The following is a 26,116-nucleotide window of genomic DNA, read 5'->3' on the forward strand; positions in this document are numbered from 1 at the left end:
GGGGAACAGTTGAGTTATCTCCCACATAGCTCTAACCGGACCTAGTGCTCCAGACGTGGTAACCCCCCCTCCGTGGGCTGTTCCGTCTGATGTATCCTCATGAATGGTTCCCACCTTGGCAACCCATGACCTCCCCAGGTGGACTCCCACCTTGCGGTTAACTTCTGCAGTCCGCACATTCCTCCCATGAGTTCTCCCCTGATGGTGAGACCATGTGGTGTCTCCACTAATTCCTCCCTACGGTAGGTAGTGGCCTCTGCAGCGTTTTTCCCCCAGCGGGAATAATGCTTACCCAGTGGCCCGTATGGTGCCGGGCGGCTTCTCGCCATTTAGAGAATCAGGCCTCCGCCCGTGACGGCTGGCGTTAGGGGGTTTCCCAACTTTTTGTGGAAAGCTCTGGGTCCCCCTTCCTCTCCACTGGAAGGTCATAATTTTGCGCTAGCGTGTTCGTCTGACTCGCCCAGGCCAGTCAACGTCGCTCCGCAGAGATTGTGACGCGGCTCAGTGCTGTGGCGTCTTCCATAGGAACCCCATTCTGTCGGTTCGACACAACGTCGAAAGACCGACAGAAAGGGAACGTCTTGGTTACGGATGTAACCTCGGTTCCCTGATGGAGGGAACGAGACGTTGTGTCCCTCATGCCACAACACTGGCCGCCCACCCCAGCGGTCGGGGGAGGATGCTTAGGCTCCTCAGACCAAAGGTGAATGTCCGGGTATAAGAGGGAAGCCGGCATGCAAATTTCATTCGCCAATTTTCATTGGCCTTTTCTAAATACTCAGAAGATGATAGGTTCTCAAGACAAACCCCATTCTGTCGGATCGACACAACGTCTCGTTCCCTCCATCAGGGAACCGAGGTTACATCCGTAACCAAGACGTTTTCACCTGTCTGATCAAAAATTGCACTGTAACAGCTTTAACTTGGCAAATGACCATGGTATAAGCGGGATAAATCCATGGCTAGCCGTGCATTAAAGGATTTTAATGCACTTCGCTTCGTGTGGTTCTTGGCCTCCACGTCATGCATTAAAATCCTTTAATGCACGGCTAGCCATGGATTATCCCTTACATATATACAATTTACTGTACATAAAGTATCATATTATATTAAAACAAAACACTCGCTTTCCTGTGGCTCAGTGGTTTGAGCATGGCGCTAGCAATGCCAAGATCATGGGTTCGATACTCAGAAACATATATATAGTATAATGCAATGAAAGTCTCTTTGGATAAAGGCGTCTGCCAAATGCATAAATGTAAATGTCATAGTAATCTAATTGGTGTTAAAAAAAAAAAATCACATACCAACATTTCACAATACAATTATACACTATACAAAAAAAATACTATACAATTATACTATATGTAGAGGTATAATTTCCTTTTTTTAGAACAGAAAAAGCTTTTGCTTTGTAAATTCACACCAATAAAATGCAAGTAACATTATGAGATTGATATAAGGCTACAAGATTAAGGTACCTCCCTCACTGTATGAATCATTTTTGTTTAGTTTTTTTGTTCATATTTAATATGCAAGAGAATTGTGGTTGGCTGATATTTTAATCGTATGCCTTTTATAATACAGTCATCAAAACTTCTCATCCTAAAAATATGCAGGACAGATTAATAAATTCAAATTAACAGGTGCCTTATACAAAAGTTCTGCACAGAAAGGGCAGCGTTTAATATGTACAGTAAAATATCCAGTAAATGTGTATTTTATTCGTACCCTCACAAGACTGCTGTCCACTCCTCAAGCTGTATCCTGCGGTGCACATACATGCGCGGGTGGAGGGAGACGTGGGGAGACACAGCTGAGAGCAGTCGCCATTATTGTTGCTGCACATGTTTGAACCTAAAAACATGACACACAAAGAGTCAAGACCACTTCATCATATGGCTATCAGGCTAATGAACAGTCAGAACTAATACACCCTACAGCATACTCCCACTTTACGGTAGGCCACACACTGCACTTTAACTCTGACACAGTTCAAACTGGACTACACGTACACACTGCACTAATACAACAATCTATCTGCTACCACTGGATACCATCCAATGCACATCCATTACATTCACGTATCCAGTTTATGTATAATCTGCTGCACCTTCGCATATTATTGTGTGTATATACAGTATGTGTACATAATGCAGAATGTGTACATATGGTGTATAATGTGTATTGATAACTGTATGTATAATAGTACACTGTGTGTACTGAGTATATGTATGTGTATATTGCACACTGTCATCTGTATAAGCCTGTAAGTATGTAAATAGTACTGTCTATATGTAAACTGTTTCTGCACTTTCTGGAGCACGCTCTCAAGAATTTCACTCACCAAGGCACTTGTGCTGTGGTGATGTGACAACAAAAGTGATTTGATTTGATATGCTAAACACAATCAACACTTTCAGATGCACTTTCATTACAGCGCATTCAAACATTTTATTAGTATGAGTGCTCTTTGGGAATTGAACCCATAAACCTAGTGTTGCAAGCAGCAAGATTGACCAGTTGTGCTACATATTTTATTCCTGTCAGATAACACAAACAAACACACACACCTATCTGCACGGTCTCATTGTAGATCTTCATGTGCATCATGGGAGACGTGCCATTTCTCAAAACCTTCCAGTTTCCTCCGTCGCTCTTATCACATGTGCCGATCTGATCCGTGCCTTGGTCGGCCCACCACAGCTTATCACCTACACAACAGAACAAAAGCATGTTATTATTCCCAACATTGGCATTAATGTGCAGTCCTGATCTCATGCGAGCTGTATTTACCCATGATAGCCAACGCCGAGGCCTTGTTCAGTTTGCCTTTGACAGCGTCTAACACCTCCAGTGCTGATCCATCCAGTTTACAGTGGTTAATGGTGCTGTTTCCCGAGCTGATCCAGTACAGATGCTCTGTGTGATGGTCTATGGACAGACCTACAGTACAGACAGACAACAACCACTCATGAGTCTGAGAACATGCATTAGGAATGTGATGCCTGTATTTCCCTTTCTGTCGGTCTCTTGACGTTGTGTCGACAGAATGGGGTTTGACTAGAGAACCTATCATCTTCTGACTAACTTTGAAAAGGCCAATGAAATTGGCGAATGAAATTTGTATGCCGGTCTCTGCCCCAGACATCCAGGTATAAAAATAAGACGGTGTGCTGCATTCATTCACCTTTTGTTCTTCGGAGCCTTCGCATCGGATGACAATTCACATTGATATTGCTTGATTCTTATGACGTGGTGCAGCGGATCGTCCCTTCTCATCAGTGACTTCCCCTAGGCGTCTCAGCAGTACCCGAGGTGTTTTAATAAAAGAGCAAATTTCTTCAGCGCAGCATGTCCCGCTGTTCTCGTGGGTGCAACACTCTCATCGAGGAGGGGGATGGACACAATGTCTGCCTCAGGTGCTTGGGTGCCCGCAGTGCGGGCAGATGATGATCCAAGACGTTGCGGTTATGGGTGGCTGTGTTCTTTATGGACCCAGCCACCACCTTGTCTGCTTCCCGTTCTGTGACAGCAGCGGCTTCGGCCCTGCTGTTTGCCACAGCGAGCGGTGAAGGTGATATGGGGATAACCGTCAGCATTAATCCGTCAGCCACAGGCTCGCGGACTGTTCACGCCCCGTCTCGCTCGTCTGACCGTTCCTCAAAAGGCGGTCCTACCCAGTCTTGCTCCTCAGCCACGTACTCGGAAACGGTGCGTGACGAAGAACAGATGTCGCTTGCAGCATCGGAGGGCGACTTACTGTCATCCGACCCCGACGATCCCTCGGGAGGTCGAGCCCAGGAAGAGGCGGACGTCAAGACGTCAGCCATGCTCTCCCGGGCCGCCGTGAGCATTGGGCTCGCAGCAGGATACTTGGTACCTCGGGTCTGAGCGCGACTAAGCCGTGCTTGGCCCCGGTACCATTTTTCCCGGAGGTGCATGAGGAGCTTAGTAAGACCTGGAACGCCCCCTTCTCGGCGCCTTACGGGTGACCAAGGTTATGGCGCGGGCCCTGGGTCGGACGATGTCCACACTAGTGGTCCAGGAGAGGCACCTCTGGCTCAACCTTGCGCAGATGCGTGACACTGAGAAAGATCACCTTCTCGATGCACCCATCTTGCAAGGTGGGCTGTTTGGCGATACTGTCGAGGACTTCTCTCAGCAGTCCTCGGCAGTGAAGAAGCAGACGGAGGCGATCAAGCACAAGTCACGGCGAGACGCAATACCGTGCATACTCTTCAGCAGCCCTCAGCAATCTCAGTTCGATGCTGCGCTGCACTATCGCCGGGCAGGTAAGTCAGCAGAGCCGCTCTCTGCCCCACGGCGAGGGAGCCGCACTGCAAGCCATCAAACCACCCCCCGCGGGATCGATGAAGCAGATCGAACCCCTAGTCCCCCTGTCTCGGTCCCTGGGAGCCTGGTTAGAACTTCCCAGACCGTCACGGTGGCTAGGGAGGACGATCTGTCTCGGCTATGTGATCCAATATGCCAGACGCCCGCCCAAGTTTCGGGGCGTCCTCTCAACCTCTGTGCGAGGCAAGGATGCTCCCGTGCTTCGGGCCGAGGTCGCCACCCTTCTGGCGAAGGAAGTGATCAAGCTCGTCCCTCCAGCCGAGATGTTCTGCGGGTTTTACAGCCCGTACTTCATCGTCCCCAAGAAAGGCGGGGGGTTGAGCCCCATTCTAGATCTGCGTACCCTGAACAGGCACCTACACAAGCTGCCATTCAAGATACTCACGCAGAAGATGTCAGGACTGGTTCATGGCGATCGACCTGAAGGACGTGTACTTCCATGTCTCGATTCTCCCTCGTCATCAACCTTTCCTGCGGTCCGCTTTCGAGGGGCGGGCATATCAGTACAGGGTCCTCCCCTTTGGTCCGTCCCTGTCTCCACGAGTCTTCACGAAGGTCATGGAAGCCGCCCTTGCTCCCCTCAGGGAGAAGGGCATGCGCATACTTAACTATCTCGACGACTGGCTCATCTTGGCACACTTGCAAGATCTGTTGTGTACACACAGGGACCTGGTGCTTCGGCACCTAGATCGTTTGGGATTACGGGTCAAAAGAGAAAAGAGCAGGCTCTCCCCCGTGCAGAGCATCTTTTTTCTCAGCATGGAACTCAACTCTGTCTCTATGACAGTGCGGCTGACAACCGAGCGTGCAAAGTCAGTGATGAACTGCTTGAACCTTTTCAAGCAGCAGCCAGCGGTCCCCCTGAAACTATTTCAGAGGCTCCTGTGGCATATGGCGTCCTCGGCAGGGGTGATTCCCCTCGGGTTGATGCACATGAGACCGCTCCAGCACTGGCTACAGTGTATATGGTATATCAACCATCAGGGTGGCATTCGCTCACGACAGTTATCACAACTCGCCCGACGCCTCCTCCAGTGGAGTCAACAGGTGACGAAGTCCCTGCGAGCCACACACATCCCAGGCGAGCTGAACCAGACAGCCGATGCGCTCTCTTGTCAATCGACACCTCGTGGAGAGTGGTGACTCCACCCCCGCACAGTCCAGCTCATTTGGGTGCAGTTCGGGCAGGCACAGGTAGACCTGGAGACTATCACGTTATCCTGAGAACCCGGTCCGGCTATGTTCCCAAAGTTCCCACCACTCGGGACCAGGTGGTGAACTTGCAGGTGCTCCCCACCGGGGAGGAAGTCTGGCAGACATCTGCAGAGCTGCGGGTTGGGCTACACCCAATACCTTCGCGAGGTTCTACAGCCTCCGCGTGGAACCGGTGTCAGCTCGAGTCTTGCATGGACCAACAGGTGAGACCGGCGGCCGGTAAGGCATACGCCTGAGAAAGCACCTTCCCCCTCCTAGGTGGGTCAGTGTGCTATTCCATCTCCCTTCTTCCCCCATCGGGTGAAGAATAGGCATTCCATCCATCACTAAGCACTTCAGGGGCCGGGCTGTGCGGAGCAGCCCTGCCTCCTTAGGCCGGGTATCAACTGAGTTATCTAGCGCATAGCTCTAACCGGACATAGTGCTCCACACGAAGTAACCCCCCACCAGCAGGGTGGTTCCGTCTGATGTATCCTCATGGTCTGGTTCCCACCTTGGTAACCCATGACCTCCCCTAGGTGGACCTCCATGTCGCGGTACTCCCTTCAGTCCGCACATTCCTCCCATGAGTTCTCCCGTCGGTGAAACCATGTTGGTGTCTCCACTAAACTCCTCCCTACGGCAGGAAGTGGTCTCCGTAGCGCGTTTCCTCAGTGAGGAAATAGCGCTTCCCTAGTGGCCCTTACAGTGCCGGGCGGCTTCTCGCCGTTAGAGAAAAACAAGGCGTCCGCCAGTGACGACCGGTGGCAGGGGCTTCTCACCTTTTCCAATGCTCTGGGACCCCCTACCTCTCCACTGGACGGTTACAATTTTGTGCTAGCGCTCACGTCTGACACACCCAGGCCAGTCAGCGTCACTTCGCTAGAGATTGTGACGCGGCACAGCGCCGTGGCGTTTTCAATAGGACCCCATTCTGTCGACACAACGTCGAGAGACTGACAGAAAGGGAACGCCTCGGTTACGTCTCTATCCTCTGCCCGCTGCAGCAGTCGAGAGATGCTCTCAGGCTCCTCAGCACAAAAGTTGATTGAATGCAGCATGGATGCAAATTTCATTCGCCAATTTCATTGGCCTTTTCAAAGTTAGTCAGAAGATGACAGGTTCTCAAGTCAAACCCCATTCTGTCGACACAACGTCTTGCTCCCTCCATCAGGGAATAGAGGTTACAGACATAACCGAGACGTTTTGTGTATATTGTATTTTTTTGGACGTGCTAGATTGGACACATCTTCTTCAATTTAAAGGTTGAAAAGCCAATTCATTGTTTTAATCTATGCATGATTATTAAAACATTAGTGCAGTTAAATCCATTAATCATGATTATTTTAAAATAAATGTTTTTGTACAATAAATTTGCGTGTGGAGTGTATATTGATATGCATATATGTATACATTTAAGAAATATGAGTAATATATATATTTATATTTATGCATAATGGTAATTATGTAAACATAATTCTATAAATATTTGTTATGTATTTACACATGTATGTGTGTGCATTTATAGATAAATACGAATATACATGCCACACACATATATTATATTAACACAAACATATTTTGGATTCGATTAGGGGTGACCCCGAATAGTCGAAGATTCGATAGGAGGAGCCTGATTCGACTACCGATCTCACAGTTGAATCTTTGCAGAGGTGTTATGGAATGGGGATCATGCCATTTTGGTTATATGGGCAGTGGTGTAGGAGACGGGCATGCACTGCGCCACCAAAAATATTATTTATGATGTGGGACATTTTTAGGGTTGGGTACCGAAACCCCCGGCGCATATGAGCGCAAGGTCTGGCTATGACCCAGCGCAGGATCGCATCTCTCCACGTCTTCTGTGCTGTGAGACCGGTAAAGAGAAGCAGCACGTTCCACAAACACCAGCAGATGACATGAATGTGTACACTGTTTCCAAACATTTGTCATACTGAATGTCTGGGCATTTAAATATGAATTAACACTTTGTCTGTAAATGCACGTAGTTCGTAACTTAGACTGAACTTTGTGCTGCATGATACTAAAACAAAATAATAAATATAACCAAAATCACCGCATTTACAAGCACGGGGACGGCGCAGACTTTTGGAACTTGTCATTCTCTGCACTTAAAGCAAGCGTGTGCGTCAGGAGGACAGAGAAAGAGTGTGCAGGAAAAAAGGTGAAAGGGATTGTTTTGACTGTTTAATGGTAAGATGCTTTATTGCATTCCTCCTTTACATGCGATAAATAAAGTAACTTTATTTGTAGTTCGTTGGTAATGAACGTGCTGTATTCCCGTTTGCAAAAAACAATTCATTATTATCGAGTAGTTTTAAAAGTAGTTTTGAAGCGAGATCTGGTCTAGTATTGTATGGCACAGCATTGTTATGTTATGGAAAGTCCATTAATTTGACTATTTGTGGCTTTTGTTTTGAATATATGTTCCCCTGCATTTCAGACATTTTGCCTAAACACATATATTTTGCACATTGTGACTTGAATCTGGCTTATTTCATTTTTTATATATTTATTATAAAGTTATATTCTGTTTTAAACAAATTCTGTGAATAATTTTTTGGGGGGGTTTTGGCGCATCAAAGTTGCGCTGCTGTATTGAGCAACAAGTAGCCTGCACATTTTATGTTTCAAACTGAGATGGAAACAGAGGAGAAAAAAGTTAATGATTAAACATAGTTTTTATCGATCTCACTCATGAAAGTTTCTGCCTTTTGGATCTGCAAGAAAACAGACCTGTGTCCACACCATTTTTGTCATAAATGACCAAAGGACCTGCTGTCTCTTCAAAGATCTGAAGCTGTCACTCACCCACTGGTCCTATCTGATTGGTGAAGATCACGGTATGGTTTGTGCCATCAGTGTTGGCCATACTAATGTTATCTCCATCAGTCCAGTAAAGTTTCCTACAGGTGTGAAAAGAAAAGTGAAGAGAGGGTGAAGTAAGATGGGGGTCCAGAAAAAGTTAAGAAGCTCATTCAACTCTTTGAACATTAACTATGTGCACTATGTCACCACACTTGTAATACTTTGGCCTAACGTTCACATCTGCATTTGCAAAATTGCGATAAGTAGTCTCTGGCCTGAGGTATTTTTTATGGTACACTTAAAATGCTGGGCTAGATTTAACCCATGCTTGGGTCAGAAAGTGAGGAACCCTACCGCTGGGTTATAAATTCACATATGCTGGGTTGTTTCAAATATGAACATTTTCATGGTTCATTTCATCATTGGTTATTCGTTTTTGACCTGAACATGGGTTAAAGATGTCCCAGCATTTTTTTACATGATCAGTAGGGAAGGGTTTATTACAATGGGTTTACTACAGTCGCTCATCATTTGCATAAATTTGAACAATAAATTGTCAACTTTGTAAACAAGTGAATATTGCATAGAGAAAAACTTGCAATAATAACATGTACAATCTTAATGCCGCATATTCTCTTAAATTTCTTATTATGATGTATGTAAAGCTGCTTTGCAACAATGAAAATTGTGAAAAGCGCTATACAGTATAAATAAAATTTAATTTAATTTTGTTGAGTCGCTAGACACGCCCACTTCCTGTTGCCAATGGTCACTGTCGCTCGTGTCGCAGGAAGTCGATAAGCTACCATTGAAATGAATGAGATCATGTCGCTCTGCTGCTGCCAGTCGCTGGCAGTGTGCACAACGCTTTAGAGTACATGTTTGCTTGTGAGGTTAAGCCCAGTATAGACCACTTCGGATGACGTAAACAACATTGGTTCAACGATGGACAATTATGTTTTTTTACAACACAAATGTTTGAACAAAATAAAACCAACAAAACATTTATAACCCGAATTCAAATGTTAAACAAACATATTTCAGATGTATTTATAAAAGACTAAAAAATAAAATAAACAAAAATGAAACCAGGAATGCCTCTGGATCAGTGTTTACATCATGCAAAGTGGTCTGTAGTAACAGAGGATCAGCGTTTCTATACATTTGTTTCTATACAAATCTCATATCTCAATTCAAATGAATTATTAAACAAACTAAATGATATTTATTTGAAAGTGTAAGAATGCAGAAAGGTTTCTGTGATGGTTAGGTTAAGGGGTATAGAATATAAAGTTTGTACAGTATAAAAGTCATTATGTTTATGGAAAGTCCCCACAATGTACAGGTGCAAAACTTGTGTGTGCTGCAGAGGGCTTACCCCAGTATGGGGTGCAGCACAAGGCAGTGAGGTTTATCCAGGCCTTGGATAACAGCGTTTTTGAAGGAGCCATCGAGTCTGGCGACGTTAATCTGTTTCTTATTAGCGTCATAGCTGGTCCAGAAGAGATTACGTGAAACCCAGTCCACCGCCAGACCATGAGCATTAGGAATATCTGTTCGCGCACACGCAAAAGACAACATAAAAATTTCCAGATATTAATCGTTTAAAACATCAAAGTCTGACAATAGACACAGAAACATAAACATTTGCTTGAGTATATGTCCAAAGAAATAAACATATCGGACAGAAACAGTAAGTCTGCGAGACAGCAAATGCTGAGTCACCATTTCATTCAGAACTGTTTAAATAACATGTCTGTAATTTGGTTTTGAGGGTTGTGCTAATTATACCTAAATGGCACTACCCATAAACACATGCAACTGTAAAAACAACATTGTAAACAACCGCCAGACTCACAAATAACACAACTTAACATAACTATTAAACTCAACATAAACGTGTCATGTGATTATCCTAAAACACTTAATTAAACTACTTGATTATAGCGTCAACTTTTTTTCAGCGGACAGTGAAGAGATGACGGGAAATCATACAGGGCTATAAAGGAAATCAAAAAAGAACCCAGAGCTGGGATTTAAACTTAGGTCGCCCAGAGAGTTATTGCTCAACATGTAAACACAGCCCAGCCTGATTATACACGCCAACTACAGCATCAGGCTTTAAAATAGAGACACAAGAGACTGTGTTTAACACCAAATGTTGTTGTTAGATCATATGAAGATGAGGTAAAGAGCAAATTCACTGCCAGATAATTAAAATACATATTTTGTTTAGTTAGTTTTAAATATTTATTTAGTTTAAATAAGTTTTACCCTAAAACGACCTTAAAGACAAATCGGGGCAAAATCGTTTTTTTGTCTTTAATAAAAATTGTTACGGTCTTGGTCTGGTCGGGGTATTATTCTGCACGTGGGTGGTGTTGTTGTTGTCGAGCACGTGGCTGACCGTGTGCTCGGTGTCTACGTATTGTACCCCGCCCTCGTGTCTCCTTAGGATTCCCCGCACTGGTGATTTTCCACTCTGCACCTACACACCCGCTGACTCATTACTCATTAAGCACTCGTTCCCGCAATTACCTCACACCTGCCAACCCTTTCCTTCTCATTATGTGTTCCCCTTATATTTCCTCAGTGTCTCTTGTCTGTTGTCTGATCGTTGCTTGTTTTAGCCGTAGTTTCAGACTGCCCCAGACGTAGCTGCGGCTCGTCTGTAGAAGTTTATTTTCCTAGTCTTGGATTTCGTCTTGTCTTGTCAAGTTAAGTCTCTCCCTCCTCTGTTGTCTCGTTCATCATCCTGTGTCCCAGCAGCTCTCAGTGGCGTTCACCACCTCTACCCACGGCAGGCAGCTTCCCGCAGGCGGAGCCCGGATTCCACTTCTGGTCGTCATCGACCACCAGGTTCTCAGCACGGGTCCCGGGCCGAGTGAGGTCCCGAGGCACTTCCCTCCTCGTCTCAGTGTCGGAGACCTATCCTCAGCCCGAGTCGCCGCGTTCATCCTATTGGGGACTCAAGTTCTTACCACCGCGGACAGCACGTCCGGGGTTGGGGTTGTACTCTTTTGATTGCTGCCTGTTAAAAATAAACACCTTCGGATTTTCACCGCATCTGGGTCGTCCTGTATTTCTGCCATGACAAAAAATGGTCTCCTTAATAATCAGCGCTCATTACCTTTAGAGAAGCAATTTTGGTCACAAAGTCTAAATGTTCCCATTTTTGTGTTCATGTTTTTTATGTTTTTCCCCCCATTATTGTTGTTATGGGTGTAATGATACCGTTTAGGAGTACAATACATGATACTGTGTTTATGATGCGATAGTATCGCAAAATTTTTCACGACATTTTTATTGTATGTATTTATACATTATAATTTTCAATGTTAGCAATTTTCAATATCATTTTTCCTATATGTAAAACTGACAACATTCAAGTTTTACCTTCTGACTATGTAAATTTTATTATGTTAAATAAAACTGAATTTTAACATAAAGAAAAGAATTAAGAAAGCTAAACCAAAAGTGACAACTTATAATGCAGTAATAGCACAACAAAATAAAATAAAATAAGTGGAGCCGCTCTCCCACTTCACTTCCTGTACTATCGAAATAAAGGAAAAAACGCAAAAAAACAAATAAATAAACAACTACGTGCATGATGACAGGTCACATGTTGGCAGCTCAACCAATAGAACGAAACAGATCACAAACAGGTCATTTCATAAAAAAATTGGCATAGCCCATTCAGTACTTATTGTGCATTTAATATAAATCATGTCATGATATATTGTTAAAGGGATACTTCACCCAAAAATGAAAATTCTGTCATCATTTACTCACGGTCGAGTTGTTGTTCTGATGAACGCATAGAAACATAATTGGAAGAATGCTTATAACCAGACAGATCTCGACCCCCATTGACTCCCATAGTAGGAAAAAATACAATGGTGGTAAAAATTGCCCCAGAACTGTTTGCTGTCCTACATTCTTCAAAATTGTGTTCAACAGAACAAAAAAAATTATAAAGTAATTTGGGAGTCAATGGGGGTCGAGATCTGTTACTTTTTATCTGGTTTTTAGAACTGCTCTTTGTTGTTTGTGAAGTGTTAAAGCCACTTGAAGGTACGGTAGGCCTTCACGTGACTGTGTGTACAAAATCAAGGAAAAACCCTGGATAACTGAAAGTATGTGATTTAAAAATGTAAGTCAATATTATGTCTCTCTTAAAAAAACAATTTGACGCCTGTTTTTTTTCCTTATGGGAGCCCTTAACTGTTTTTTTGTCTGGAGCCCTCCTTATTTATAGCATCATAGATATCCTCTTAAAAATGAGCTGTGATTGGTCAACTTGATTTCAGTCAGGTAGGGTCCTCCTGTCCACATGGGTCCACAATCTCTGCACATATTTCAATAAGTGGAAAAGTTCTGTCCAAAATACATGAATAGTTATTTTCATACGTGTATGTGCAAATACAAGTACGAATGTGTTACCTGCGAATACCACAGTCTCTATGCCCGTGCCGTTGATAAAAGCCCTCTTGATGGTTTGGGTGCGAACATCGGACCAATAGATGCGCCTCTCCAGAGCGTCGTAATCCACCGCGGTGACATTGTCAATGTCAGGGACAGTAAATGAGATGATATAGTTGTAGTATGGATTATAGATGTCCACCCCTCGTATTTCAATCTGACGGGCATAGAGCAGGAACTGACGGGACTCTGAAAGACAATAAGCGGCGACCCGTCATGAAAATAATGCCGTCACCCCAAAGAATGACCGTATTGAACTGAAAAACAGTAACAAGGACCGTATCAAAATTCTATTAAGGCAATAAGGCCCGATCCCAATTCTACCCCTTACCCCTACACGTGAAGGGGTAGGGGTGTCTCAATTCTCTTTTGGTTGGAGGGGTAAGGGGAAGGGCCAGATAGAGCTTCAAATGAAGATTTTTCAGGACCTCACTTCAAACGAAGGGCTAAGAGAACATGACTGCTCACTCGAGCAAGCAGACCCAAATGTAAGTAATTTTTGCCATTGATAAGGATTTTTATGACAATTTTTCATTTTATGTATGTTACATTCAATCTTGTGTTTGTATTTACGGTGATGTTCTTTTAACGTTTGCAAAAAAAATCGCTAAAGTTTGCTAGCGGACAGCACTGATTGCACGATAATAGAAAATATATTCTTATGTCATATACCCGGGTGCATCGGCGCATGTCCTCTGACGTAACGTTAGGAACTAGCAACGACGTATGATGATAGTATACCAGTGTAGTAGTGGTGTCCCATTTCTTAGCGGAAAATTTGTAACCCTTCCCCTTCCCACTTTGTTTCAAGGGGCAAGTGGAAGGGGCGAGGGGTAGGCAAAGGGGTAGAAAATAGAATTGGGAATGGGCCTAAATCTGAATTCCAGTAAGAAATGAAGATCCATTTAGTTTTAATGTCAAATAAAAGAGACGCTGTGGATTTTTGTGTCTCTTAATAATGAGAACGACTGACTCATTTGCGTCTCTGGAATCTTTTAAAGCAGTTCTACATTTGCAGGCAGAGACAAACAGTCTCTCTTGGAAGAGCTCTAAGCATATTTATTGGAAAGGTTCATGTCTTTTAGAAGCAAAGCTCCATTAGATACATTAGAGATGTTGAGATTATTACAGGAATGTGCTGAGTTCAATAAAAGACAGACCAAGAAAAAGTATTTATACTTGTCTGTAAGCTGTAAAGACAAGCAAAACATATGTTTACGGGAATGCATTTACAAGACACTGCACCAGAATAAATGTTCAAATGTTAATTTAAGTATAGGCATCAACATTACACAGCATGAAAAGAGTTTGAACTAAATCTGAACTGATCTTCTTGGTTCACACCAAGAATGAAAACTCTAGAATATATTATAGATGAAAATTGCTACAATAACTTTAACAATAATTATTAGTGTCCACACCAATAGTGTTCATTATCACCGACGTACAGCCGCGGAAAAAAATAACAGATCATTTCAGAGACCGTTTTTCTGATTTTAAAATGTACCAGGTGTGTTTGGGTAAAATTATAATTTTTGTTGAATTCTGTGAACTACTAACAATACTTCTCGCAAATTTCAAATAAAAATGTTGTTTCTATTTGCATTTATTTGCAGAAAATGAAAACGTCTTGGTTACGGATGTAACCTCGGTTCCCTGATGGAGGGAACGAGACGTTGTGTCGAACTGACAGAATGGGGTTTGTCTTGAGAACCTATCATCTTCTGAGTATTTAGAAAAGGCCAATGAAAATTGGCGAATGAAATTTGCATGCCGGGCTCCTCCCCGGATGTCCGGGTATAAGAGGGAAGCAGGCGTGCTCATTCATTCACCTTTGGTCTGAGGAGCCTAAAGCATCCTCCCCTGACCGCTGGGGTGGGCGGCCAGTGTTGTGGCATGAGGGACACAACGTCTCGTTCCCTCCAAAAGGGAACCGAGGTTACATCCGTAACCAAGACGTTCCCTTTCTGTCGGTCTCTCGACGTTGTGTCGAACCGTCAGAATGGGGTTCCTATGGAAAACGCCACAGCACTGAGCCGCATCACAATCCCTGCGGAGCGACGTTGACTGGCCTGGGAGAGTCAGACGAACATGCTAACGCGAAATTATGACCCTCCAGTGGAGAGGAAGGGGGACCCAGAGCTTTACACAAAGTTGGGAAGCCCCTGTCACCGGCCGTCACGGGCGGAGGCCTAGTTCTCTAAATGGCGAGAAGCCGCCCGGCACCGTACGGGCCACTGGGTAAGCATTATTCCCCCCGGGGGAAAAACGCTGCAGAGGCCACTACCTACCGTAGGGAGGAATTAGTGGAGACACCACATGGTCTCACCATCAGGGGAGAACTCATGGGAAGAATGTGCGGACTGCAGGAGTTAACTGCAAGGTGGGAGTCCACCGGCGGAGGTCATGGGTTGCCAAGGTGGGAACCATTTATGAGGATGCATCAGACAAAACAGCCCGCGGAGGGGGGGTTACCACGTCTGGAGCACTAGGTCCGGTTAGAGCCATCTGGGAGATAACTCAACTGTTCCCCGGCCTAAGGGGGCAGGGCTGCTCTGCCCAGCCTGTCCCCTGGAAGGGTGCTTAGTGATGGATGGAATGCCAGAGGGGAGGCGTAATAGCCGCTGATCCCCCTAAGGAAGGGGGAAGGGCTTTCGCAGGCGTACGCCCTACCAGCTGCCGGTCCCACACCTTGCCAGGATGCGGGCTGACACCGGTTCCGCATGTAGGTATTAGAACCTCACGGAGTTGTTGGGCATAGCCCAACCCGAAGCTCTGCAGATGTCTGCCAGAGAGGCGCCCTGAGCCAGTGCCCAAGAGGGGTGTGCCTCACTCCCAACGGGCAGGGGCGAAATGAGATCGGTATGCCCTAACGAGGGCATCCATGATCCAGTGCGCCAGCCTCTGTTTGGAGACAGCCCTCCCTTCTGCTGACCTTTGAAACAGACAAAGAGCTGCTCAGAGCTTCTGGGCTCTGCGTGCGGTCCAAGTAGAGGCGCAGTGCGCGTACTGGACACAACACAGAAAGGTTGGGTCTTCCTCCCCGGCGGTGAGCACCTGCAGGTTCACCACCTGGTCTCTCGGAAGAGTGGTGGGAACTTTGGGCACGTAGCTGGGGCGTGGTCTCAAGATAACGTGAGAATCCCGGCCCCGAGTTCTAGGCAATCTGTGGACACGGAGGGTGCTTGCAGATCCCCTACCCTCTTGGAAGTGAGCGCCATGCGGAAAGCCGTCTTTATCAAGACTGAGAAAGTGGCAACCCTGAGAGGCTTGAAGGGGGCGGGGCCTCTTGAGGCCCGCCACCTAGGTCGCAAGAGGGTATGGAGGGGGCCAGCAAATGGAGAGACGGGGGGGCCGCTGCGGCTCGACAGTAACACCAACCAGCACCCCCTTGCGAGACGGGTGCGTCGAGAAAGCGGACCTTCTCAGTGTTACTCATCTGCGCAAGGATCGGTCAGAGGAGTTTCTCATGGAACACAAGTGTGTACATCGTCCAACCCAGGGCCCGCATGGTCAACTTGGTCGCTCGTAGAGCGAGGTCGTGGCGGCGCGGAGTTCCTGCATAAGCGCTGGGTCGGTCTTACCCCCGTGGAGCTCTTTCAACGCCCTGGCCTGGCAGGAGCCATAGCGTGGAGAGAGGAGGCATCTTGGCCTGCCGCAATGTAAGCTCTCGACACCAGAGATGCCGAGACACCACATGCTTTGGACGGGAGTCCAGGTCGAGCCCCCCCCAGGTGGCCGCCGCCTATGGGCACGAGTGCACCGTGGCGGCATACTCCACCTGGGGGAGAACGACGTATCCTCCAGCTGTCTCAACCTCGAGGGAAGAGAGGGTGACCGAACTTTGTTTGACGTGAAACATGCCGGAAAGGGGGCGTTCCAGGTCTTACTAAGTTCCTCATGCACTTCCGGTAAACACGGCACTGGGGGCGGGCGTGGCTTGGAGCCACGCTCAAACCCGAGGCGCCATGTAGCCAGCCGCGAGTGCCGGGAGAGGCAGTGCGGGCACTGCAACCCAACACTCACGGCGGCCCGGGAAAGCATGGCTGACACTTCGACGTCGGCTTCTTCCTGGGCTCGACCCCCCGAGGGAGGGAGCCCGAGGAATCGTCGGAGTCGGATGGCAGTACGTTACCCCCCGATGCTTGCAAGAGACATCTCATCATCACGCATCGTGTCCGAATACGTGATTGAGGAATAAGACGGCGGACCGTCTCCTGGGGAACGGTCAGACGAGCGAGACGAGGTGTGAACGGTCCGTGAGCCAGTGGCTGGCAGATTATCGCTCACAGTAATCCTCATATCACCCTCGCTGCTTGCCGTAGCGGACGGCAGGGCCGTAGTCCTGCCGCCACGGAACGGGGAGCAAACGAGGTGGTGGCTGAGTCCCGTGGTAACACAGCCACCCGTGACGCAACGTCTGAATCATCACCGCCCGCAGTGCGGGCAGGACGTATCCACAACGTCTGCCCCAGCGTACTGGAAGCAGGCATCGTGTCCGTCCCCCTCCTCGATGAGTGTGTTGCACCCATGAGAACAGCGGGACATGCCACGCTGGAGAAATTTGCTCTTTTAGAAAGGAAATTTGCTCGAACACCTCCGGAAAAAAAAGAGGGAAATTCGTGTCAGTAAACACGATTTTTAATACGTGATATCTTTCATATGTATAAATATACATCAAGGTAATCTGATGGGATTTCATACCTATTTTACACGGTGGCTCATTCGTGTGAATTCCTATTTCCTACAATCTCATTGGTATGTTTTGTTATGATTCAACTTTCCCCTGTGACGTTAGGTTTAGGGGCGGGGTTAGAGTAGCCATTTATCGTTGTTTTGCCAAATTGTGAAACTCGCGTTTTTAGCAAAATTAGCCTTTGCGACTATGATTTTAGGGTTTGGGGTGAAAAAAGGCGTTAGTTAGCTACATCCTAAAATATGTACGACTTCTTTTGATATCAGGTTATATATATATATATATATATATATATAAATGTAAATACACACGTAGTCTGTGTATTGAAAGCCGTGCTGAGTGACATTAAAAAAGGTTGTGCTCACTGACACGAAAAAATGGGGATGTTCGAATGAATAGATTCCAAATTTCGTGTCTATGCCACGAACTGCAGTGAGACTGGGTTGGGACAAATGAATGCTCAAGTTCAGGGGTCTTCAACATTTTTCAGGGCAAGAACCCCTTAGATGAGAGATCCATGGAGCAGGGACCCCTTATAGTAAATGTGTAAACAGAGCTAGTTAACTAGAAACAACTCTTATTGTCACAGCAATATTATGTTAAGACGCTACATTAGCACTATTATGCATGTTATTGTTGCACATACATACTTTTCTGTGTATTATTTTTATTGTAATATAGATTGTTTGATTATTTTAATGGATTTGCAGCATGGACAATTTACTTGTCCTGAAACTTAGTTCCCTTTCTGTCGGTCTCTCGACGTTGTGTCGAACCGACAGAATGGGGTTTGTCTTGAGAACCTATCATCTTCTGAGTATTTAGAAAAGGCCAATGAAAATTGGCGAATGAAATTTGCATGCCGGGCTCCTCCCCGGATGTCCGGGTATAAGAGGGAAGCCGGCGTGCTCATTCATTCACCTTTTGTTCTTCAGAGCCTACGCATCTGATGAGCTTCTCTACGATCTGGTGATCATTCTTTCTGCTGGAATCTACGACGTGGACAGCGGACGGTCCCTTCCTGCAGTGACTCTCCCCTGGGCGTCTCGGCAGTTCCGGAGGTGTTCGAGCAAATTTCCTTTTCTAAAAGAGCAAATTTCTCCAGCGTGGCTTGTCCCGCTGTTCTCATGGGTGCAACACACTCATCGAGGAGGGGGACGGACACAATGCCTGCTTCCAGTACGCTGGGGCAGACGTTGTGGATACGTCCTGCCCGCACTGCGGGCGGTGACGATTCAGACGTTGCGTCACAGGTGGCTGTGTTCCCACGGGACTCAGCCACCACCTCGTTTGCTCCCCGTTCCGTGGCGGCAGGACTACGGCCCTGCCGTCCGCTAGGCAAGCAGCGAGGGTGATATGAGGATTACTGTGAGCGATAATCCCCAGCCACGGCTCACGGACCGTTCACACCTCGTTCGCTCGTCTGACCGTTCCCCAAGACGGTCCGCACCGTCTTAGTTCATACTCCATCGACTCCGTGATTCGGGCTCCCTCCCTCGGGGGGTCGAGCCCAGGAAAAAGCGGATGTCGAGATGTCGGCCATGCTTTCCCGGGCCGCCGTGAGTGTTGGGTTGCAGTGCCCGCACTGCCTCTCCCGGCGTTCGCGGCTGGCTACATGGCGCCTCGGGTTTGAGCGTGGCTCCAAGCCGCGCCGCCCCCAGTGCCGTGTTTACCGAAGTGCATGAGGAACTTTGTAAGACCTGGAACCCCCTTCCGCACGTTTCACGTCAAACAAAGTTCTGTCACCCTCTCTTCCCTCGAGGTTGAGACAGCTGGAGGATGCGTCGGTGTCCCCCAGGTGGAGTTGCCGCCGCGGTGCACTCGTGCCCTAGGGGCGGCCACCTGGGGGGCTCGACCTGACTCCCGTCCAAAGCATGTGGGGTCTCGGCATCTCTGGTGTCGAGAGCTTACATTGCGGCGGACCAAGCTGCCTCCTCTCTCCACGCTATGGCTCCTGCCAGGCCAGGGCATTGAGAGAGCTCCACGAGGGTAAGACCGACCCAGCGCTTATGCAGGAACTCCGCGCCGACACCGACCTCGCTCTACGGGCGACCAAGGTGACCACGGGGGCCCTGGGTCGGACGATGTCCACACTTGTGGTCCATGAGAAAATCCTCTGGCCGATACTTGCGCAGATGAGTAACGCTGAGAAGGTCCGCTTTCTCGACGTACCCGTCTCGCAAGGGGGGGCTGGTTGGTGTTACTGTGAAGGGTTCTCGACAGTAAAAAGCAGTCCTCCGTGCCGCAACTCGGCCGCCTCGGCCGTCGAGTCCCGTGCACTGTCTGCTTCCCAGAAGCCCTGGTCCTCTTCAACGCCCTCCAGTGACCTGGAGGAGACAGCGAAGAGGAGACCATCGCCCCATCAGCAGCAGTGGGCAGCGGCTGTCATGGGATCACCTCAGGGGGATCGAGGCTACCATTGGGCCCGACCCCAGCCACAGCGCTGGGAGGTCAGATAGGGACGGTTCCTGCCCCGTCCCTCCATCTGCTGGCCCCCTCTGGGGGGCTGGCGCCCACTTACTCTCAAAAAGGAGAGTTTCCTCTCTCTCTGGGTAACCTCAGCCGCTCTCACCCTCTGCACGACGGTGAACGGCAAACTCGATGTTGCGTCATGGCAAAACGCAATGTCGAGTATAAACACCAGCCCTCAGCACTCTCAATCAGACAGTGCGTTGAGCTGCGCAGTCGCCAGGCAGGAAATATGGCAGAGCCGATCTCCTCCCAGGGGGGCCTCCCCCGGCAAGGAATCCGTACTGCTAGCCATCGAACCACCCTCCGCGGGGGCGATGAAGCAGATCAACCTCTAGTCCCCCTGTCACAGTTCTGGGAGCCCCCAGACTGTCAGGCTGGCTGAGGAAGATGATCCGTCTTGGCTACGCGATTCAGTTCGCTACACGTCCGCCCAAGTTCCGGGGCCCCCTTTTTTACCTCAGCTGAGGCAGGGATGCCCCCGTACTTCGGGCGGAGGTCGCCTCCCTTCTGGTGAAGGGAGCGATCGAGCCCGTCCCACCGGCCGAGGTGTTCAGCGGGTTTTACAGCCTGTACATCATTGTCCCTAAGAAAGGCGGAGGGTTGCGCCCTATCTTAGATCTGCGTGTTCTGAACAGGCACCTACACTAGCTGCCTTTCAGGATGGTCACGCAGAAGCGCATCCTGGCGTCCGTCAGGCGTCAGGACTGGTTTGTGGCAATCGACCTAGGACGCGTACTTCATGTCTCGATCCTCCCTCGACATCGGCCATTCCGACGGTTCGCGCTCGAGGGACGGGCATATCAGTACAGGGTCCTCCCCTTCGGTCTGTCCCTGTCTCCACGAGTCTTTACGAAGGTCGTGGAAGCCGCCCTCCTTCCCCGTTGGGAAGGAGGTGTACGGGAACTAACTATCTCGACGACTGGCTCAAGTTTGGGCACACTCTCGAGATCTGTGGTGTACACACAGGGACCTGGTGCTCCGGCACCTAGATCGGTGGGGCCACAGGTCAACTGAGATAAGAGCAAGCTCTCCCCGGTGCAGAGCATCCTCTTTCTCGGTATGGAACTCGACTCTGTCCTCACGAGCGGCCCCGCTCACCCCCCGGGGGGGGCGCGAGGACTAGCGCGCCCGGTCAGTGTTGAACTGCCTGAGATCAGACAGTCAGCGGTCCCCCTGTAACAGGAGGCTCCTGGGATTCATGGCATCCTCGGCGGGGGTGGCCCCCCCTCGGGTCGATGCATATACGACCGCTCCAACACTGGCGGCAGAGTCAAGTTCCTTGGAGAGCGTGGCACACCGGCAGCAGGCGTTGGTCACACGCTTTTCTGCCGACACACCCTAAGGGGTGCCGTGTGCAACGGGCAAGCAGTGTCGGGGCGGTGGACGGGCCCCCGCCTGCGTTGGCATTCAACTGCCTAGAGTTGTGGGTTGTGCTACTTGCATTGAGGGACTTCCTCTCGTGCAGGGAAGCACGTGCTGGTCCGGTCGGACAGCACAGCTGCTGTGGCGTATTCTTCACTCACAGCAGCTAACATGACTCGCCCGACGCCTCCTCCTCTGGAGTCAGCAGGTGATCAGCTCCCTGCGAGCCACACACATCCCAGGCGTCCTGAACCAGACAGCCGATGCGCTCTCTCGTCAGTTGACGCCTCGCGGAGAGTGGCGACTCCCTCCCCGCGCAGCCGGCTCATTTGGGGGCAGTTTGGCCAGGCACAGGTGGTCCTGTTGCCTCCCCGAACTCCTCCCATTGTCCGCTTGGGTACTCCCTGTCCGAGGACCCTCGGCACGGATGCCCTTGCGCACAGCTGGCCGCGGGACAAGCGGAAGTACGCTTCCCCCCAGTGAGCCTCATTGCACAGGGCCTGTGCAAGGCCAGGGAAGAGGAGCATCAAGTGGTACTAGTTACGCCCCTTCGGCCTAACCAGGACTTGGTTCTCGGAGCTGAGGCTCTGACAACAACTCCCCCCTGGCCGCTCCCCCTGGCGAACAGCTTCCCCAGGGGAAGGGGCACGTTACGGCATCCCAGGCAAAACCTGGTCTCCATGTCTGGACGGGACGAGGAGATCCTGAGTGACCCACCCCCAGTCTGGTTGGGACGTCACTCAGGCTAGGGCTTCGGCCACTGGGCGGCTATACGCCCATAGGTGGCGCCTCTTCTCGTCCTGGTGCTCTTCTCGCCGAGAAGACCCGCGGAGTTGCTCGGTCGGGTACGAGCTGTCCCGTCCTCAAGAGAGCGGGGGAGTAACCTCTCCCCCTCCACACTGGGAATGTATGTAGCCGCTACGGCCGCTCATCATGACCCAAGTGCTGGGTAGCCTCTGGGACAGCACGGCCTGGTCATTAGGTTCCTAAGGGGCGCGAGAGGGTGACCACCTTATCCGCGCTCCGTACCCTCTTGCGACCTAGGTGGCGGGCCTCAAGAGGCCCCGCCCCCTTCGAGCCTCTCGGGGTTGCCGCTCTTTCTCAGTCTTGATAAAGACGGCTTTCCGCATGGCGCTCACCTCCAAGAGGGTAGGGGATCTACAAGCACCCTCCGTGTCCACAGATTGCCTAGAACTCGGGGCCGGGATTCTCACGTTATCTTGAGACCCCGCCCCGGCTACGTGCCCAAGGTTCCCACCACTCTCCCGAGAGACCAGGTGGTGAACCTGCAGGCGCTCCCCACCGGGGAGGAAGACCCAACCTATCCGTGTTGTGTCCAGTACGCGCACGGCGCCTCTACTTGGACCGCACGCAGAGCCCAGAAGCTCTGAGCAGCTCTTTGTCTGTTTCGGAGGTCAGCAGGAGGGCTGTCTCCAAACAGAGGCTGGCGCACTGGATCGTGGATGCCCTCGTTAGGGCATACCGATCTCATTTCGCCCCTGCCCGTTGGGGGTGAGGCACACCCCTCGTGGGCACTGGCTCAGGGCGCCTCTCTGGCAGACATCTGCAGAGCTGCGGGTTGGGCTACGCCCAACAACTCCGTGAGGTTCTAATACCTACGTGCAGAACCGGTGTCAGCCCGCATCCTGGCAAGGTGTGGGACCGGCAGCCGGTAGGGCGTACGCCTGCGGAAGCCCTTCCCCCTCCGGGGGGAGCAGTGGCGATCCCGCCTCACTTCTTTCCCCTCGGGTAAAGAACAGGCATTCCATCCATCACTAAGCACCCTTCCAGGGGACAGGCTGGGCAGAGCAGCCCTGCCCCCTTAGGCCGGGGAACAGTTGAGTTATCTCCCACATAGCTCTAACCGGACCTAGTGCTCCAGACGTGGTAACCCCCCCTCCGTGGGCTGTTCCGTCTGATGTATCCTCATGAATGGTTCCCACCTTGGCAACCCATGACCTCCCCAGGTGGACTCCCACCTTGCGGTTAACTCCTGCAGTCCGCACATTCCTCCCATGAGTTCTCCCCTGATGGTGAGACCATGTGGTGTCTCCACTAATTCCTCCCTACGGTAGGTAGTGGCCTCTGCAGCGTTTTTCCCCCAGGGGGAATAATGCTTACCCAGTGGCCCGTACGGTGCCGGGCGGCTTCTCGCCATTTAGAGAATTAGGCCTCCGCCCGTGACGGCCGGCGTTAGGGGGCTTCCCAACTTTTTGTGGAAAGCTCTGGGTCCCCCTTCCTCTCCACTGGAAGGTCATAATTTCGCGCTAGCGTGTTCGTCTGACTCGCCCAGGCCAGTCAACGTCGCTCCGCAGAGATTGTGACGCGGCTCAGTGCTGTGGCGTTTTCCATAGGAACCCCATTCTGTCGGTTCGACACAACGTCGAGAGACCGACAGAAAGGGAACGTCTTGGTTACGGATGTAACCTCGGTTCCCTGATGGAGGGAACGAGACGTTGTGTCCCTCATGCCACAACACTGGCCGCCCACCCCAGCGGTCGGGGGAGGATGCTTAGGCTCCTCAGACCAAAGGTGAATGAATGAGCAAATTTCATTCGCCAATTTTCATTGGCCTTTTCTAAATACTCAGAAGATGATAGGTTCTCAAGACAAACCCCATTCTGTCGGTTCGACACAACGTCTCGGTCCCTCCATCAGGGAACCGAGGTTACATCCGTAACCAAGACGTTTTCATTAAGGCTTCAATGAGATGACTGACCCTGGTTAGGCACAAAGACTATTCTAGTGAATTCTAGTGTAGAGGTTGTCTCTGGATGCGAAAGAAATCAGTGCAGATTGTATGCATTCTGTTGTAAAAGCAGGCCGTTTTATTAAGTGTAATTCTTTTTTTTCTTCCGCTTCTCTGTGTGTTGCAGAACACACCGCTCTTTTATAATTCTGAGCTCCGTTGTCTTTCTTCTAGTTTTTTCTACAGAGCATAATATCAGACTAAGGAGAGCAACATGCAACGAGTCCGCATTATTATCGGGGGAGTTTACAATGCAGAAGCAGTGTATCGCATTTGGCTGTCAAATTAGCGCTTTACAGCTTTTATAAATTTGAACAGAAGTTCAGAAATATATGAGAATGCACTTTATTTGCACGCAACTCCTTTCATGCGTACTCTGAACTTATTTGAAGGGAGACGATGAAGCAGATGAAACGTTTCTTCTATCTTCATGCAGTTTCACAGTGGACCCCCTAGGGGCCACGGACCCCCGGTTGAAGACCAATGCTCAAGTTTATAAGAGCAGACTGTAAAGCCATCTGCCTGCCAGCTGAAGCTCAATAGAAGTGGGGTGATGTTACAGGACAACAGCTCAGAGCACAGAAGAAAATCAACAACAGAATGTGTCTTATTAAAAAGGAAAAGAATCATTCTGGAGTCTAGTCAGAGTCTTTACCTCAAACCCTTTCGTGAAACCTCAAACCTCGACCTCATGAAAATGCCTTCAGAAACTGTACTGAACTCCACAGTCTCACTGTTACACCGTGCTTTCAGTAAAAATATGAATTCAAATCACTTCAAACATTAATGCACATATGAAAGTTAAACAAAACATGTCCGAAGATATTACGGTAGCAGGTACTTTAGGATCAGCTGGATTCTTACCGAAGCAGGTGTGGTTGTCCTGGCCCAGTCTCATGAGATGAGGACAGGCGCATGAGAATGTCTGATTATAGTTGATCAGACACAGATGAGAGCACGGACCCAATCCACCATTAGCAGCACACGGGTTGGGTGCTGGAGAGGAAACAAGAGAGATGCTATACAGAGACCTTCATTTCATTGTGCCATAACCACAATGTAAGTATGGGAGGCAAATCCTGCCAAATTTAAATAAATAAATTAAACGATGAAAATGAAAATGAAAACCAGATTAGCAATTTCATTATACACAACTGCGTGCACAATATGTGCCAAAATGAAAAATAAAATGAAATTATTTAATTTTCATTTTCATTTTTACACTGACAATGCGTTGTCCCTGTCAAATTGAAAAAGAAAATGCAATTGGTGATTTGACATTTCATTTTCACTAAAATCTCGAGGCAAGACTGCCAATTTGAAAATGAAAAGGCAAATGTGAAAAATAAATTGTAAAAACATTTTTTACAAAGGTTTTATTAATGTTCACGCAATAATACTGACACAATTCAAATTAAAATGTAAACTTTGATTTTCATTTTATTTTATTTTCTCTTCTCTTCTCTTTTATTTCATTTTCGTTTTCATTTTCATTTTCATTTTCATTTTCATTTTCTTGTTCTTGTTCACGGTCATGCAAATTACATGTTAATTAGTGGGTGTGGATGAGCGTCTGCATTACTGGGAACGCCCACAAAAACCGTCATATCCGTTTATTCGAACGAACGTGTGTGTAGACCTTGTCAGGCGCTTGGCCTTAGCGTTTTGTAATGATGATGATGACTGTGCCTGGTGCAATACCGAAAATTGTTGTGTGGTGTACTGCATCTCTGATAAGTTAACAGACGAACAAACTAAAGCATTGGAGAGCCCGTATCTCTAGCGTGCCCTGAAACATGCCGGAGCGCGATTGTCCCCACTCCGCCGCTGACCTGCTCTTACACTGTACATTACCATCCGCACCCGAGCACGCTATCATCATTACACTGTGACTGCTTTTAAGAAAACATAAACAAAGCGATCTTTCTCAGCACAATAGAATCCATCGTAATGTTCGGTTTGAGGTTGATAAG

General features: G+C 48.6%; 1 protein-coding gene across 1 annotated transcript in view; it reads right to left on the bottom strand.

Moving 5' to 3' along the window:
- Positions 1-26,116, bottom strand: part of LOC130571619 (low-density lipoprotein receptor-related protein 1-like) — a 43,638-nt gene that overhangs the window by 9,372 nt on the left and 8,150 nt on the right. The window contains exons 3-9 of the mRNA XM_057362745.1: positions 25,008-25,139; positions 12,826-13,053; positions 9,758-9,932; positions 8,383-8,477; positions 2,797-2,946; positions 2,574-2,714; positions 1,732-1,857 (exon numbers count right to left, since the gene is read on the bottom strand). Of these exons, the coding sequence (XP_057218728.1) occupies positions 1,732-1,857; positions 2,574-2,714; positions 2,797-2,946; positions 8,383-8,477; positions 9,758-9,932; positions 12,826-13,053; positions 25,008-25,139 (1,047 nt within the window). The remainder of the gene's footprint in view (positions 1-1,731; positions 1,858-2,573; positions 2,715-2,796; positions 2,947-8,382; positions 8,478-9,757; positions 9,933-12,825; positions 13,054-25,007; positions 25,140-26,116) is intronic.

Source organism: Triplophysa rosa, linkage group LG20, assembly GCF_024868665.1.
Source record: "Triplophysa rosa linkage group LG20, Trosa_1v2, whole genome shotgun sequence".
NCBI lineage: Eukaryota > Metazoa > Chordata > Actinopteri > Cypriniformes > Nemacheilidae > Triplophysa > Triplophysa rosa.